The sequence below is a fragment of the Sturnira hondurensis genome, unplaced genomic scaffold (assembly GCF_014824575.4).
Source record: "Sturnira hondurensis isolate 20B ecotype Veracruz unplaced genomic scaffold, ASM1482457v3 Scaffold0007578, whole genome shotgun sequence".
Classification (NCBI taxonomy): Eukaryota; Metazoa; Chordata; class Mammalia; order Chiroptera; family Phyllostomidae; genus Sturnira; species Sturnira hondurensis.
Window position 1 is genome coordinate 1,750,586 of NW_028080209.1, and position 13,922 is coordinate 1,764,507.

General features: G+C 59.1%; 1 protein-coding gene across 1 annotated transcript in view; it reads right to left on the reverse strand.

Annotated features, from left to right (window-relative positions):
* The window catches only part of GRM4 (glutamate metabotropic receptor 4), a 112,615-nt gene that overhangs the window by 25,582 nt on the left and 73,111 nt on the right, over positions 1–13,922 (reverse strand). Inside the window, exons 4-6 of the mRNA XM_037052784.1 lie at positions 9,652–9,787; positions 6,528–6,682; positions 4,086–4,226 (exon numbers count right to left, since the gene is read on the reverse strand). Of these exons, the coding sequence (XP_036908679.1) occupies positions 4,086–4,226; positions 6,528–6,682; positions 9,652–9,787 (432 nt within the window). The remainder of the gene's footprint in view (positions 1–4,085; positions 4,227–6,527; positions 6,683–9,651; positions 9,788–13,922) is intronic.

Sequence of the window (13,922 nt, forward strand, 5' to 3'; positions counted from 1 at the left end):
AAAAGCGCGCTCCTCTGTCCCCAGAGCTCCAGGGAGGAAAAGCCCCAGCTGGTCAGCGGCAGCCTGCTTGGTACCGCACCCTTTGTGGCCACCTTCCCTCCCCTGCTGGTGTTTCCTGGGAGCCCCTCCCGAATAAACTACTTGCTCTCAAATCTTTGTCTTGGAGGAAATTCAACTGAAGACAGCCTTGAAGGATGGATGCAATCTTCCCCAGTAAAACACTCCAGGGTATGAGGGTCCCCCGTCCTCTCAGAAGGCCACCAGGCCCATCGTTGATCGGGGCACTGTCACTTGCTCACCAGGAGACCTGCAGCAGGGCAGGTGAGGCCTGTGGGCAGACACAACAGAGGCCGACTGCTCACATCTAGGGGATCACAGTGGGCCGACCCAAGGCTGGCAGTACAGAGGGTGGGCATCCTGGAGGAGGTGAGTGGGAGGCCAGGCTCTGGACACAGAGTTATTGTAGGTGGAGTACACGGAGCTGGCTGAGGGCAAGAGGGAGGGGGCCCAGAGGAGTGGCCTGGGGGGGACTCCAGGTCCGCCAGTTCTCCAGCACCCTGATGTTAAAAAAACCTGCCCCAGCCCTGGCTGGCGTAGCTCAGTGGATTGAGCACAGGCCTGCAAACCAGAGGATCACGGTTCAATTCCCAGTCAGGACACATGCCTGGGTTGCAGGCCAGTTCCCTGCAGGCCAACTCCTAGCAGGGGACGCATGAAAGGCAACCATACATTGATGTTTCTCTCCCTCTCTCCTTCCCCTCTAAAGATAAATAAATAAATAAATAAAATCTTTAAAAAAAAAAAAAAAAACCCTGCCCCAGTCTCCTCTTCTGTGACTGGGCACAAAACCTGTGACTGCCTACACCACCCACCCTCAGGGCCCAGGCTCTGACAGCTGCCACAGCTGTACCAGCGGATTTGGGCTGCTGAATTACCCAACAGCCTATAAATCCCATCTCGCTCACCAGCTCTCTACAGCAACATTTCATCAGCACCTCTCATAGGGATCATTTTTCAACCAGCCCCTTCATACGCTTTATCTCCAACCCTCACAACAACCCACTGAGATGAGTGCTATCTTCCTTGTTCTACAGACAAACTTCTGAGACTCAGAGAGGTCAAGTAACTTGTCCAAGGTCACACAGCAGGGAGAAGGCAGAGTCAGACTCAGACCTGGGGGTGAGTCCTTCCCAGGGTTCTCCCTCCCAGGTGCCCAGTCCAGAGTCAGTACCCCATGGGTGTCATCCCAGTCCTCCCATCCAAACACAGTCACCCAAGGGACCAGCTTAAGCCGGGGTAGGGCCACGGGAAGCCACAGCTGCCCGGCCCTCTCCCAAGGTGGGTCTCTGGCCCTAAAACATTCCCAGCAGCCCCTCCACTCCTCTCCTCACCTCACCCAGAGACGGACGGGCTCACTGCTCCGGACTTGGGGCCACACAAGAACTCTTACCGGTCTCCGCTGGGACTTCGGATGCAACAAGAAGGGTCCAGGTCAGCTGTTAGGTGCTGCCCTTTCACACCTCCCTGCAGCCCCACGTTAATTCTAGCCTCTGCCCCTTTGCTCACACCATCCCCTCCTGCCTGGGGTACACGCTGTCCTCCCTCCCACCACCCACCTCTCCCTCTGAGCCACCCGTGTTTTGCTGCACAGTAGAACCGCCTGGGGCACTTCTAGAAAACCCCGATGCCCGCTTGCATCCAGTACCCATTCAATCAGAATGTCTGGGGGTGGGAGTCGGGCATCCGTAGCTTTAAAAGGTCCCCAGGTGATCCAGTGTGAACGAGGCTGGGGAAGCACTTCTCTCACTCCAGGTTCCTAGCCCTAAGCATACACAAAACCACCTAGGGAGCTTTAAAAATGTGCCACTGCCCAGGCCCCACCCCTCAGGTTCTCTGTGGGGAGGCTGGGGGTGGGGTCCCGGTGATTCCAATGCACAGCCAGGCCCGAGAGCCGCCATTTCACAACTCACAAAGCGCCTCTAATAGCGCTTGCTCACTCATCCCAAGACGCCCTCTGGGCTGGCACACCATCACTCCCATTTCTCAGATGAGAAAGCAAAGGCCAGAGAGGCCCCAGAGCTTGCCTCGGGCTCACAGCGCAGGGCCACTCTCCTGAACCCCAACGCCTCCCCGAGGGCTTCTCAAGGTGTCCCTCTCCCTGGCTCACCAGCCCAGCAAGGAGATGCTCTTGGATGCCGACCTGCTGACTGAATCTGGACAGAGCCTCCATGTACCCACCAAGGCCTTCCCGCCTACCTCTCCCAGACCACGAGGTGACTCCAGAAAGCCCCCTGCCTTGGCAGGCTGGACCAGTTGCCCATCATGCCCCACTTCCAGTCTCACCCATCTCCATCCCTGTGCCACATGTGATGACCCGTCATCAGGATAGCCATGCAACTCTCCATCCCCATGTGGGCTTCTCAGAATACACCGGAATGCTCTCAACAACGGCCCTGCCCCCCAAAATACAATGAACAGGGTGCGCTCACCCCAGTCACGAGGGTACGCCCAGACACGTTGGGCTTCTGGTGCCTCTGCTGTGACCACGGCCTGAGGAAAGCACTTGCCGCGCAGCCCTGGAGGAGATGCTCGGGCCCTCTGACTCCCCACACCCACCTCCGTAACACGGGGTCACAGCAGTCCTCAGAGTGACTGTGTGGGTGAAATGACTGATGTCTTCAGCGTCCAGAACACGGACGCACAGCTGAGAGTGGGTTTATGGGTATTAGCTCACTAGGGACACAAACACATCCACACACCCTCTTCTCCCTTAGACATGCTGACTTGCACACACACAATCATACACACACAAGTGTGCAAGCACACACGCTGCCACCTACCCCTGTAGAGGAACCTGCCCGGGCCGCTACAGGATACCCACAGTCCTAAGTGGCCACGGTTCCCAGTGGGCCCTGACCTCCAGAGAGCCGCATGCTCCCCACCTCCCCGGCACTGGGGCACCACCCCACTGCCAACGCTTCATGCAGCGCACCCCTGAGGCCTGTTCAGTGGCCTCCAATCGTGTGGCCCTCTGCCCCAGCCGCACCGGTCGGTCCAGGAGCACATAAGAGGGAGGCCATGATCCTTCAGCAGGCACCGCTCAGGCCGAGGGGCCCCCAGAAGCCCCCACACCACCAAGGCCAGGTCCTGCCACAGCGCTGCCCAGACCAAGAGCACACAAGGACCGACACCTGAATGGTGCACGTGGCCCCAGGGGGCCGAGGGCCTAGAGCTCAGACCAGGTTAAAATCCTGCTCTGCCATCTTCCATCGGTAAAAATTGGTCTGTTTACTTACCTTCTCTGAGCCTGTTTTTCTCTCTGTAAAATGGACCCATTGCCCCGTCCTCCACGGCTCATCCCCTGCCCTTTACATGCTGCACCCTTTCTTTTTCATCCCCACTGCACATTTTCCTTTGACGTAGCCTACATTTACAGACTGGTCTGGTTATTGTCGGTCTCCCCCTCAGGTTAAAACTCTGAGAGATTTCGAATCTCATTCTCTGCTCCATCCACCATGCTCACAGCAGGGCCAGGCGTGTCTGGAAGTCCGACTGGTGTTAGCTGAGTGGCTGAGGGCGTCAGAGGGCTTACAGACGGTTCCGGTAAAGCGCTCAGACCTGTTGAGCGTCAGGACTCGACACAGGCAGCTGGGATCTGTTCAGGATCTGTTCAGGTCACCTTGGGTCTACTCCAGATAAACCCAAGGTGGCCACATACCCAAAGGCACCTCTGCATTCCCCCACGCAGCTGCGTCACAGGTGCCCTGGGCTCCCACAGACCACAGAGGCTTCTACCACCCCGAGCATCCGTGGCTTCTGAAGTCTAGCACGAACTGGCCTGGCCTGCCCCTCCCCTCTGGCCCCGCCCCCTTGACCCCCTTACTCTGCCCTCAGGTGCCAGCCCATCTCCCCACCCAGCTGCCTGGACCCTGGAGACTCTGCCCCTGCTTTATCTTCCACCTTATTCAGCACTGGCAGCCTTTTCCCCCACAGCCCCACCCCACCAGGCCCCACCCTGGCCCCATCCCTAAGGCCGAGTCCCTGAGCTAGACCCAGGTTCTGCCCATGCACTGGAGTATACTCACTGGTGCACTTCTTGACGTGGCTGCCTTTCTTGAGTGCATGGCGGCTCAGCTTGCAGTGGAAGTTGTCTTCCCAGAACTCGGCAAACCAGATGTTGCGCCGGTTGTTGTCCAGCGTGCGGCTGGAGAAGTAGCGGTCGAAGCCTGGCAGGGCACCGGGAGTCAGGGCCTCAGGACCCCCTCCTCCACCTGCCCCATCCCTTCCTGCATTCCCTGAGCTTACAGATGCCTCAGGTGGAGGGAGGGAGAAAGGGAAGAGCACATCCTCTGATCCAGGGGCCAGTGGAAAAACAAAATAGGGAGCATTTCATTTCATTCTAAATGAAAAGAGCTGTATGGGGCCCCAGGGGAGGCATGCGCAATCTCACAACTACGGCCTTAATGTAAGAGAAGTGCGATGCTGATGTTTCTGCCATGAATTTACTGCCAAAATGCTAACATCGGGTCTCTGAGAAGAAGCTACCTGCAGGCCCTAAGACTGGAGCAAAGAGACACTGGGGTGGGGGGTGGGGGGGCGGCAGTCCCCAAACCTAGAAGCACCTGAGCTCTCTGGCTCTGAAAAGGAGCCTGAACCAGAGAGGAGAGAGGGTAGGGGGTGACCCAGGTCACACAGCAAGACCAGGAGCTGGATCTTCTCCCGTCAAGCCCAGAACTAGCCCATCACTGACAGACGCAGCCTCCTCCTCTACATGCTCCTGGGGACTCACCAGCTCTGCTCTGAGCCCAGAAAACCCTGTCCCAGGGTGGGCAAGCTGGCAGGTGAATAATGCCCCCTCGCTCCACCCAGCGCCTCTGCTATACCCATGACTGTCCCATGTGGTGTGCACAGTTGCCTCAGCTGCTAGGGAGGGGCCGGAGGCTTAAAAGCTCAATGATGAGCTTCCTGCCCATGGCAGAGTCCAAGTGGAGGCCTGGTGAGCCTCTTTCAGAGCAGCAGGAGGCGGGCACTGGCGGGGACCGGAAGCTGCTCAGCCTTGGCACTTCGGGCCTGGCCGTGCTTTGTGGGGGAGGGGTGCTGCCCTGTGCAGCAGGATGTCGTTGCTGTTTTTTAAATATTTTATTTATTTATTTTTAGAGGGGAAGGGAAGGAGAGAGGGAGAGAAATATCAATGTATGGTTTCCTCTCGTGAGTCCCCTGCCGAGAACTGGCCTGCAACCCAGGCATGTGCCCTGACTGGGAATCGAACCGCGATCGTGTGGTTCGAAGGCCCACGCTCAATCCACTGAGCTACACCAGCCAAGGCAGCAGGATGTTGAACTTCACCCCTGGTCTCTACCCACTAGACTCCAGCTGCATCGCTCCCAACTGTGACAAGCAAAAGTGTCTCCAAAAATTGTCAAATGCACCTTCACATGAGAACCACTGCTCTAAAGGCTTCTCTTATGTCCAGAGAGAAAGGGGACTTGTCAGGCCAGTCCTGAGTTCAACAGCCACTAGGCCACTTATCTCTCTGAGCCTCAATGTATTCACCCAATGACCATGGATTAAAGGGTCTCCTGTGGTTGCTGGGGAGACTAACCGAGATGCCTGTAAGGGGCCTGGCACTCACAGGTGCCGACAGCCATGACCGCTGTTATCCGCATGCCCTGCGGCCTGAGGTTGAGAGCGGTGGGCGGAAACGGCTGCCTGTGCTCCCTGCGCCTCGGCGTAAACAGAGGACACTGACTGCCCTGTGGCCTTGAGCAAGTCCCTCCCCTGCGCAGGCCTCCATCTCTTGCAGTTTGTTGGAGACAGATGTCTGCTGGCTTTTCCATCAAATGGAGCGAGAGCGGAGGAGAAGGCCCCAGGAGCCTGCCTCCCCTGGGACAGGGACAGTAAGGTCCCTGGCAAATCAGGCCATTAATGGGAACTCCACATCCCACAGCAAGGTTCTGGCTAGAGCAGTCTATTCTGTTCCTGCCCAGGGCGACTGTGGGTTCTGTCCCAAGAGGAAGACGTGCTAAGCAGAGCAGGCCCCACCCCAGTACTCCCCAGGGCCTGCCAGCCCAGGCAGGTTCTGCAGGGACTTCCCCGCCCCACCCAGCACCTCCTTCTCATGGCCAGCTGGCAGCCCCCCTTCTAGCAGAGGGCCCCCTCCAGGCAGGCCGAGGGCCTTGTTCCAGATGGAGGAGGCACGAGTGCCTATGGGGAGGAAGGGGAGTCCGTGATCAGTGAGCCTCCTGGATGTGCCACACGTCTCCCACACCCAGAAATATCTGCGAAGGGAGGGAGAAAAGACCTGAATCTGGATTTGCATCCTGCCGGCTCGAGCGTGGCCAGAAAGGCCAGCCCTGTACATCGGCACAAAAAGGCTGTGGTCCAAGGAAGAAGGCAGATGGGGTGTGAGATGAGGAGTGGGAGAGGGAGGGGCTGGGGTGGGGGCGCAATACCAAGGAGCAGGTAGGGACGATGCTGACAGCGGTGGTGAGAGCAGCAGATGCGCCATGAGGACTGGCCGGGCCTACCTCGCACGGACATCCTCTTCGGGAGGATAGTGACAGCACCCTCGGCCACCTCCTCCAGGTGCAGCACAGGTGCGATCTTGGAGCCCCAGCTGTCCGAGCCCATCCAGAAGAAGTGGCCCGTCTGGTTGGCCTTCCGCGCTGCCTCCAGCACCCGCCTGTGGGAACACACAGCAGCCCGGGCCGGCCGTGTCTGTCTGTGAGACTGCCCCATTCTGGTCATGGGCCATCAGCTGACCCCCCTCAAGCACACACAGTCCCCCTCAGAGCCCGTGATGTCCCCCAGGCCATGCCTGGGTCCCCCACGGCCAGCCCCCATGAGCCAGGGCCCATCGCTGCTGCAGCACCCATGCTTGTGCCCCCCGGTCCGTGGTTCCCTCTGCCTCTGACCACACCTGCTCACAGGCCCACAGGTGCCCCTCTCAGCTGTACCATACATGTACCCCTAACCCCTGCCTGTTCCCAAGGCCCACACTGGCCTACAGTCCCTCCACATGCTCCCTGAGTCCCACTCCTGTCTCCTAGAGCCACACCTGTCCCTGCAAAGACCACACCTGTTTCCCTAGCTCTATACCTGCCGCATGTCTGACCCAGGCTCCCAGAACTACATCTGCCCAACCCTTGTCTTCTCAGGTTCAAGCCACGCTCACCCTAAACCCACGCCCAAATCACTTGACCCCTTCTCAGATCTGCACGTACATGTGTGCATGCACACGTAGGTGCACGCACCCCTCTGCACTTGCTGCTTCCCTGTCAGCGGTGCCCTCCCACCCCACTTCCTTCTGTGCCAAAGGCCAGGTTCTGTGAAGACCTGCCCACACTGCAGCTGTGGTCTTCACTAAACCAGGGGCCCTGGGCCCCAGCACAAGGCTGAGACCTCAGAGGTGCTCAGCCAGTGTTTAAAAAATGCAGGAACTAAGTGGCCCTCAAACACATCTGCTACCAATAAAAGGAGAAAAATGGGGAGGGTGGGAGAAATCCCCCCCCACTCCATTCCTTCCAGGGGAGCACAGAGGAGGCAAGCAGCTTGTTCAGGATCACACAGCAAGTGAGAGGCCAAAATACTAAAAACTGGCCAGGGCCCTCCCACAGGTAAGAGCCAGGACACAATTCCAGGGCTTGGGCTGGGGGCAGGGCCTGCACAGAAGCTGACCCACTGGGAACAGCCTTGGGCAGCCAGGGAGAAACCCGCTTCCAGGCCCCAGAGCCCACACCTTCCCTCCTCCAATCTCCTCTCTCAGCATATCCAGACCCCCAAACCTGCTGCTGCCGCCCCCACCCCCAACCAGGGCACACTCACCACAGGTGTGGCTGCTCTCAGAACCCATACCCACAGCCTCACTAATACCCGCTTGCATCCTGCCACCAGAAATGACCAGGCCTCCATCCCTGCAAAGTCACCTGGGTTTATTTTTACTTCTCTTTGCTTCCAGAAATGCATATGGATTTTTCAGAAATGCCCCCACCTCCCATCACACTTCCTACAGCCACGTGAGTCAGTCAGGCCCTTCCCCCTCCTCCAGGGACCTCCATCCCCCTCCCAGCTGAGGGTCCACCTGGGCTGAGCGGGAGTCCTGGAGTGGGGGCGCATCTGGGTGGGAGACCTGACTGGTGCTGGGCTGTGGGGTGGGGCGGGGTGGGAGCGGGAGGTGGGAGTGGTGACCGAACTGAGGAAAAGGTGCTCAGACAGGGTTCCACCCCCTCCCCTGTCCCCAGGCCCCCACACTGACCCTCCCAGAGCTGGCTGACTTGTGGGGAATAGGAACCTCCAGAGCCACAGTTCAGGAACCTACACATAAGCTGTGAGGGAGGCCAGAAGCAACCTCTGTGCTCAGCTCAGAGACAGCAGGTGGACTCTGAGGACGCCCCTGGCCTGAGCCACCTGAGTGATCCCACTGGAGCTGGCCCTTAGGCTTTGAGGCCTTAATGATGCCCCAGAACTTCCCCACTGCATCCCTGAAGGGACCTGGCAATGTCTCCTGGGGAGAAATCTGTTGTCATGTAATTCAGGAGTCTAGAATGGGCTCTTAATCATTGGAAAAGATGAGACCCGGTGAAGACACTCATTAGCAATGAGGAGGGAGCCAGGGCGATGGGTGTGAGGAGGGAGCAGCCAGGCGCACGCACTGGGTGGGGCACGCACTGGGGGGGCACGCACTGGGTGGGCAAGGGAGGCCTGAGGGCCCAGCTGCTCTGGCAGCTCAGGCACCTAAGAGCGAGCCTGGGGAGGACCACGCCTGCTGTCTCACCCACCTCTGCAAAGGCAGGGCTTGCCTGCCCCACCAGACTCTGAGCAGGGACAGAGTCCCCTCAGACTGAGGAATCAGAGGCCTGGCCCCCCTTGGCCCTGACATCCAGTCTCCTAGAGGTAGTAACAAGGGAAAAGGCAGGGAGGAGGGAAGAACATCAGGAGGGCATCCAGGGGTCATCTTCTAAAGGCCCTGAGTTTCAGACCTGTGACCCAGGCCCCGGAGGCAGATGTGCAGAGCTGTGGGCCGGCCCAAGGTTTGTGGACCACATGGTCCGCCATGCAGAGTCTACCTGCTCCCATTCTCCAGATGCAGAAACTGAGGCCCAGGATGGGGACGATCCTGCCCACAGTGAGTGTGCCCCCAAGCCAGGACTAGACCCACAGTCCAGCTCCTCTGAGTTCACCAAAGAAAGAGGGTGGGGAGGCACTGGGAGGCGGCCACCGCGCGGGAGGCGCCCACTCTGTGCCAGACTGCTCTAAGCCCTTTATTCCATCCCTGCACTCGGTTTTCAAATGCTATCAGGCAGGTACCATTAGCTCCCTTTTTTAAGAGAAAAGAGGTCCAGAGTGGTTGAGAAACTTGCCTGAGGTCACAGAGCTAGCAGGAGAGAGAGAATTAGAAACTAGGTGCTCTGGCCCCCGCCCAGGGCCCTACCCGATCCATTAATGCATCTGCTTCCCATCTCCAGTTGGCAGAATGGATGCAGGGCACAGGGAGGGGGAGGGCAGAGGTGCCCATCAGCACCAGCCTGTGGCCCTGCCTGAGGGGTGGCCCAGCCCCACACTCACTCACCCACCCTCCCCGCCGGAACCCAGGCTGGGGTCAGACTGGTCTGGGAAGGTCCCCTCGAGGGTCCCTGCCGCCCTCACCCTCACCTGATGTCATCCTCATTGGCAAAGATGATGACTCCCCGGGCATTCGAGGTCTCCAGGAGGCGTCGGATGATCTTGTCAAACTCCCCAGGCTTGGGCTCCCGCGGTATCTTCACCGACTGGGCGATGCACACACCCCCTGTGGGAAGGGGTGGTCAGCCTGGGGCAGACAAGGGAGCACCTGTCTCTCTCCGCCTTACCCCAAAACTCACACTCCCTCCAGCAGAACAAAGCTGGGAGCTGCCCAAGGTTTCACCATTCACCAGCTGGGTGGCTCTACACATGTTGCTTAAGTTCTCTGTACCTCAGTTTCCCCATTATAAAATAGGCTGCTGGCAAGAGGCAATAAATACATCATCATGTTTAGGAGCTAGTCTGATGGGGTTCAAACCTCGGCTCTGCTACTTATTGCTGTGTGACCTCAGGGTGATTACTGAACCTCTCTGTGCCTCCAATACATCACCTGTGAAGTGAAGATAATAACTACCCACTTCATAGGGTTGTTATAAAGCTAAGTGAGTTAGTGTGGGTAAATACAATAATATCTGGCACACAGCAAGTGCTTAGTAAACACTGATTATCTTCATTGTAACCAAATCATAAGGTTTTTGGGGGTGAATCTGAAAATGAGAGCAAACTGCCAACCATGGGCCACCAGTGCCCCCTACACCCACCTCCCAGGGCTCTTGTCCCCAGGACCTGGGCTCATCAGCAGGCCCAGCAGATTCTGGGCCCGGGTCTTCCCAGGTTCCTTTCCAGGCACTCACAGGTCTGCTGTGCGCAGGCTCCTGGTTCCCACCCCGCCAGCACGGTGCCTTGACCCCTCAGCCTGCCCCTGCCTTGTTTGTGATGAGATTCCCAGTAGGGAGCTCCGGAGAGCCTAGGAAGGCCATTCTAAGGGCAGGCCGTGCTTCGGGAGCTCTGACTGGGGTCAGGGGGTCTTCGGGAGCCCTTCTGTCACTGTGGCCCCCTGCCTACTTGGCTGGGGCCTCAGAGAGGGGACCCAGGGCCAGCCTGCCTCTTACTCACTCCGCTGCAAGAAACCCAGCAGTGCCTAGCCTGCAGGGGCCTCAGGATGCACTCAGCACACCAGGGGCTGGGTTCACACCCAGGCTGGGCAGCTCATAGAAACCCTGGGGCCTCTGCGCCTCACCCAACCAGCTGCCACACTCAGACCTGTCACTCCAGTGCGGGTGAGGGACAAGAGTCACTCGTGGATTTAAACCTCCCCTGATCCCTCGTACAAAAGTACTTGTGGGCCACTGTTTCTATCACCAACCACATTTGACAGATAGGGAAACTGAGGCTCGAAGAAGAGGAGTGACTTGCCCAAAGCCACACAGCCCTCCTGGGCTGCAGAGGTACTCCCCTCCGGGGAGTTAGACCCCCAGGGCCTTGACCATAGAGTTGGGGCTCAGCTGACAGGAAAGCACGAGGGATCATTCTTAATGAAGCCAGACCCTCCATTAAGACTGTCCCCCACCTCAGGGTCCCACTCAAGGGTCTTGGCACAGCTCCAGCTCAAACAGGACCCCTTTGGGGCCCAGCCGATGACCCAAACCATCCACCTTGGCTGAGCATCCCTAGGCCTCTGGATGGCCTTCTGGTGCAGACTGGGGCCACCTGCGGCTCCTGCATAGGCTCCCTGCACCTCTGTGTCAAGGCCTTGGCTGCAAAAGGCTCACAGTGCAGGGGGACACCACCCACCCCCCAGCCCCATGAGGAAAGGTGCCAACACTCAGCTCTACCCAAAAAGGGCCTCTACGCATGAGCATAGCTGGCAACCAGGGAAAGCTGCCCAAAGGTAGTGACCCTGAGCTGGGTCTTGGAGGGAGGAGGCGTAAGCAGCCAGGTGGGAGGCATTCTGGGGAGAACAAGGTGCGGGGGAGCAGAAGGAGGCTGCTCTGTGCCAGGCGCCTGCTAGGCCTGGGGTCACACGACACACACACCCCCACACCCCTGTCCCCGGGAGGTGAGCCCGCCACTCCTCTGCAGCAGGCAAGGCGGCCGTGGTCCCTGCCCCGACCCTGACCAGCACCCACCTCCCTTACTTTCTGCTCTTCCAGGCAGACCGAGCTCCTCACTCCTCTCCTAAGACACCCAAAGAGCTGCCACGCTCCAGAGAACAGCATGGTTACCAGGAGCTCAAGGAGAGGGGAAGGAGAGGGGGGAAGAAGTGAGGGTCCCCGGGCAGGACGGGCCCCTCAGTCACTGGGAGAGCCGGGGGCCCTGTCCACTGCTCGCAGCGCTGGCCTGGCACTAATGGCCCTGGGCAGACACTCAGCCCCAGCTAAGCCTCCATATGGTTGCTTTCCAGTTAGAAAGTGGGCCAATCGTAACATTTCTCCCCCATCTGGGGAGACAGATGGACAAAAGGAGGCGGCTGGCTGTGGGTGAGGGTGAGCCACCTGGCTGCAGGAGGGAGGGGGCTGGGGGCGGGGGGGCAGCAAAGGGAGTTAATTGTTCTCCAACAGGGAGAAACTCTGAGGTTAAAGAGTGTTTCTTGGGCAATGTTCCTGTAAGAGGGCAAGAGGTTCCTGGGGTGGCCCCCCGACACCCCAGGCACATCTCGCGTGCTCCGTCTTGCTGGTGAAGGAACAATGAGGTGATCACAGCTCTGTCAGCTGGAATGCAAGTCGCAGGCACCAAGACCAGGCTGTTGTCTGAGCTGGGTGTGAGTGACACTCTTACAACCACAAGAGAAGTGGGGGACTGGAGGGAGTGTGGGCGGTTGTGCAGAGGTCAACAATGCTGGCAAAGGTCACGGAGCGTCTAGCCCACGTTGACTATTACCTGAGGATGTCACATCACACCCATCTGAGGTCAGGATCATCGGCACAGCTCCATATACAGATGACAAAACTGAGGCCAAGAAAAGTTAAGTGGCTTCACCAAGGTCACACACAGTCAGGGGCAGGGCAGGGATGGGACCGCACGCCACCTGTCTCCCTCAGCCACCCCTCCAGCCTGACCACTGTGTCATGCCCAAGGCCACGTGGGCAAGGGCCTGGAGTCAAGGGGATGCCCGGGCCTCGAACACAGCACCTGGCCTGGGGTAGCACCCACTGCTGTCCCTGCCCCCAGGGTGGGAAACCAAGGGGCCCCTTTGCGCTGCTGCCCAACCATTGGCACGGCAGCTGGGAGTCCCAGAGCGGGGCCTCCGCGCCAGCTCAGCAGGGTCTCCTGGGGCGACACAAGCACCTGGTAGTGGGTGGCACAGCATCGGACTCAATTGCCCTCCTGGCCCCTCCCACGGCCTGGGAGGGCCTGCACGCCTGGCGCTCAGTGAACCCTCACACACCCTGGGGGCAGATGCTAACAGCCCCATCCTACAGATGAGGAAACTGAGGCACAGAGGAACTAAGTTACCTGACAAGGCTCACACAGCAGGGAGGTGGGACTGCAGTCCGGGTCTGTGTCCAGAACCGCTCGGGCAGAGGAAGAGGGCCTGGGGCACCAGGTCTCCACTAACCCCACCTCCTGCAGCCCCTCCTCACCCCCGGTTACCACTGCCCTGGGACACCCTCTTCAAACCCTCCCCCAAAGAGGGGGCACTTCTTCACACCCCATTCTTTTCCCCCACGGTCTCTGTCATTGGGTAAAATAAAAATCCATGAGTCCATTCTGAGAGTAAATATGATCAAATTAAACCCACACTGTAAAGAACAAGCCCGCTCCCTACCTCTGGACAGAGGCTGGAACCCTCCCAGGTCCCCGGCTCTCAGCACAGAATCATAAGGAGGGAGGGGCATGGAGGAGTCCGGGGTTCCCCACAGCCCCTCGGCGCTTTTGGATCCCCCCTGGCAAGCCCCTCACCCTGGCGAGCAGCCAGCAGCCACGTGCCAGCTGCAAACTGCAGCCTGCCAAGCCAGTGCCTCCACCTGCAGGGCCAGGGGCAGGAAGCCACGGCCACTTGCCAAGAACATCTGAGCACATGGGGACAATGGGGACCTCGGAGACCTCCTGCCCAAGCTGGACTTGGAACACGGAGACTGAGGCCAGAGAAGGCAGTGCTTTGCCCAGGGACACACAGCGGCTGGGGCAGAGCCCACCACGGGGAGGTCTCATCACTGCACCAGGAGGTTTAGAATCCAGGCCAGGACTGCCTGCCGCCTGCTTCCCACTGTGTCAGCAGAGCCAACAGGACTACTGCCGCCGTGAGGTGGAGCACGCCATCCTCCCTGAGCCCCACCCGCCCACTCACTCTCCCAGCTCCCTGACTCCCACTCCACCCTCACCCCAGCCCTACAGTGAGAGCCCAGCCCACCCCCCGC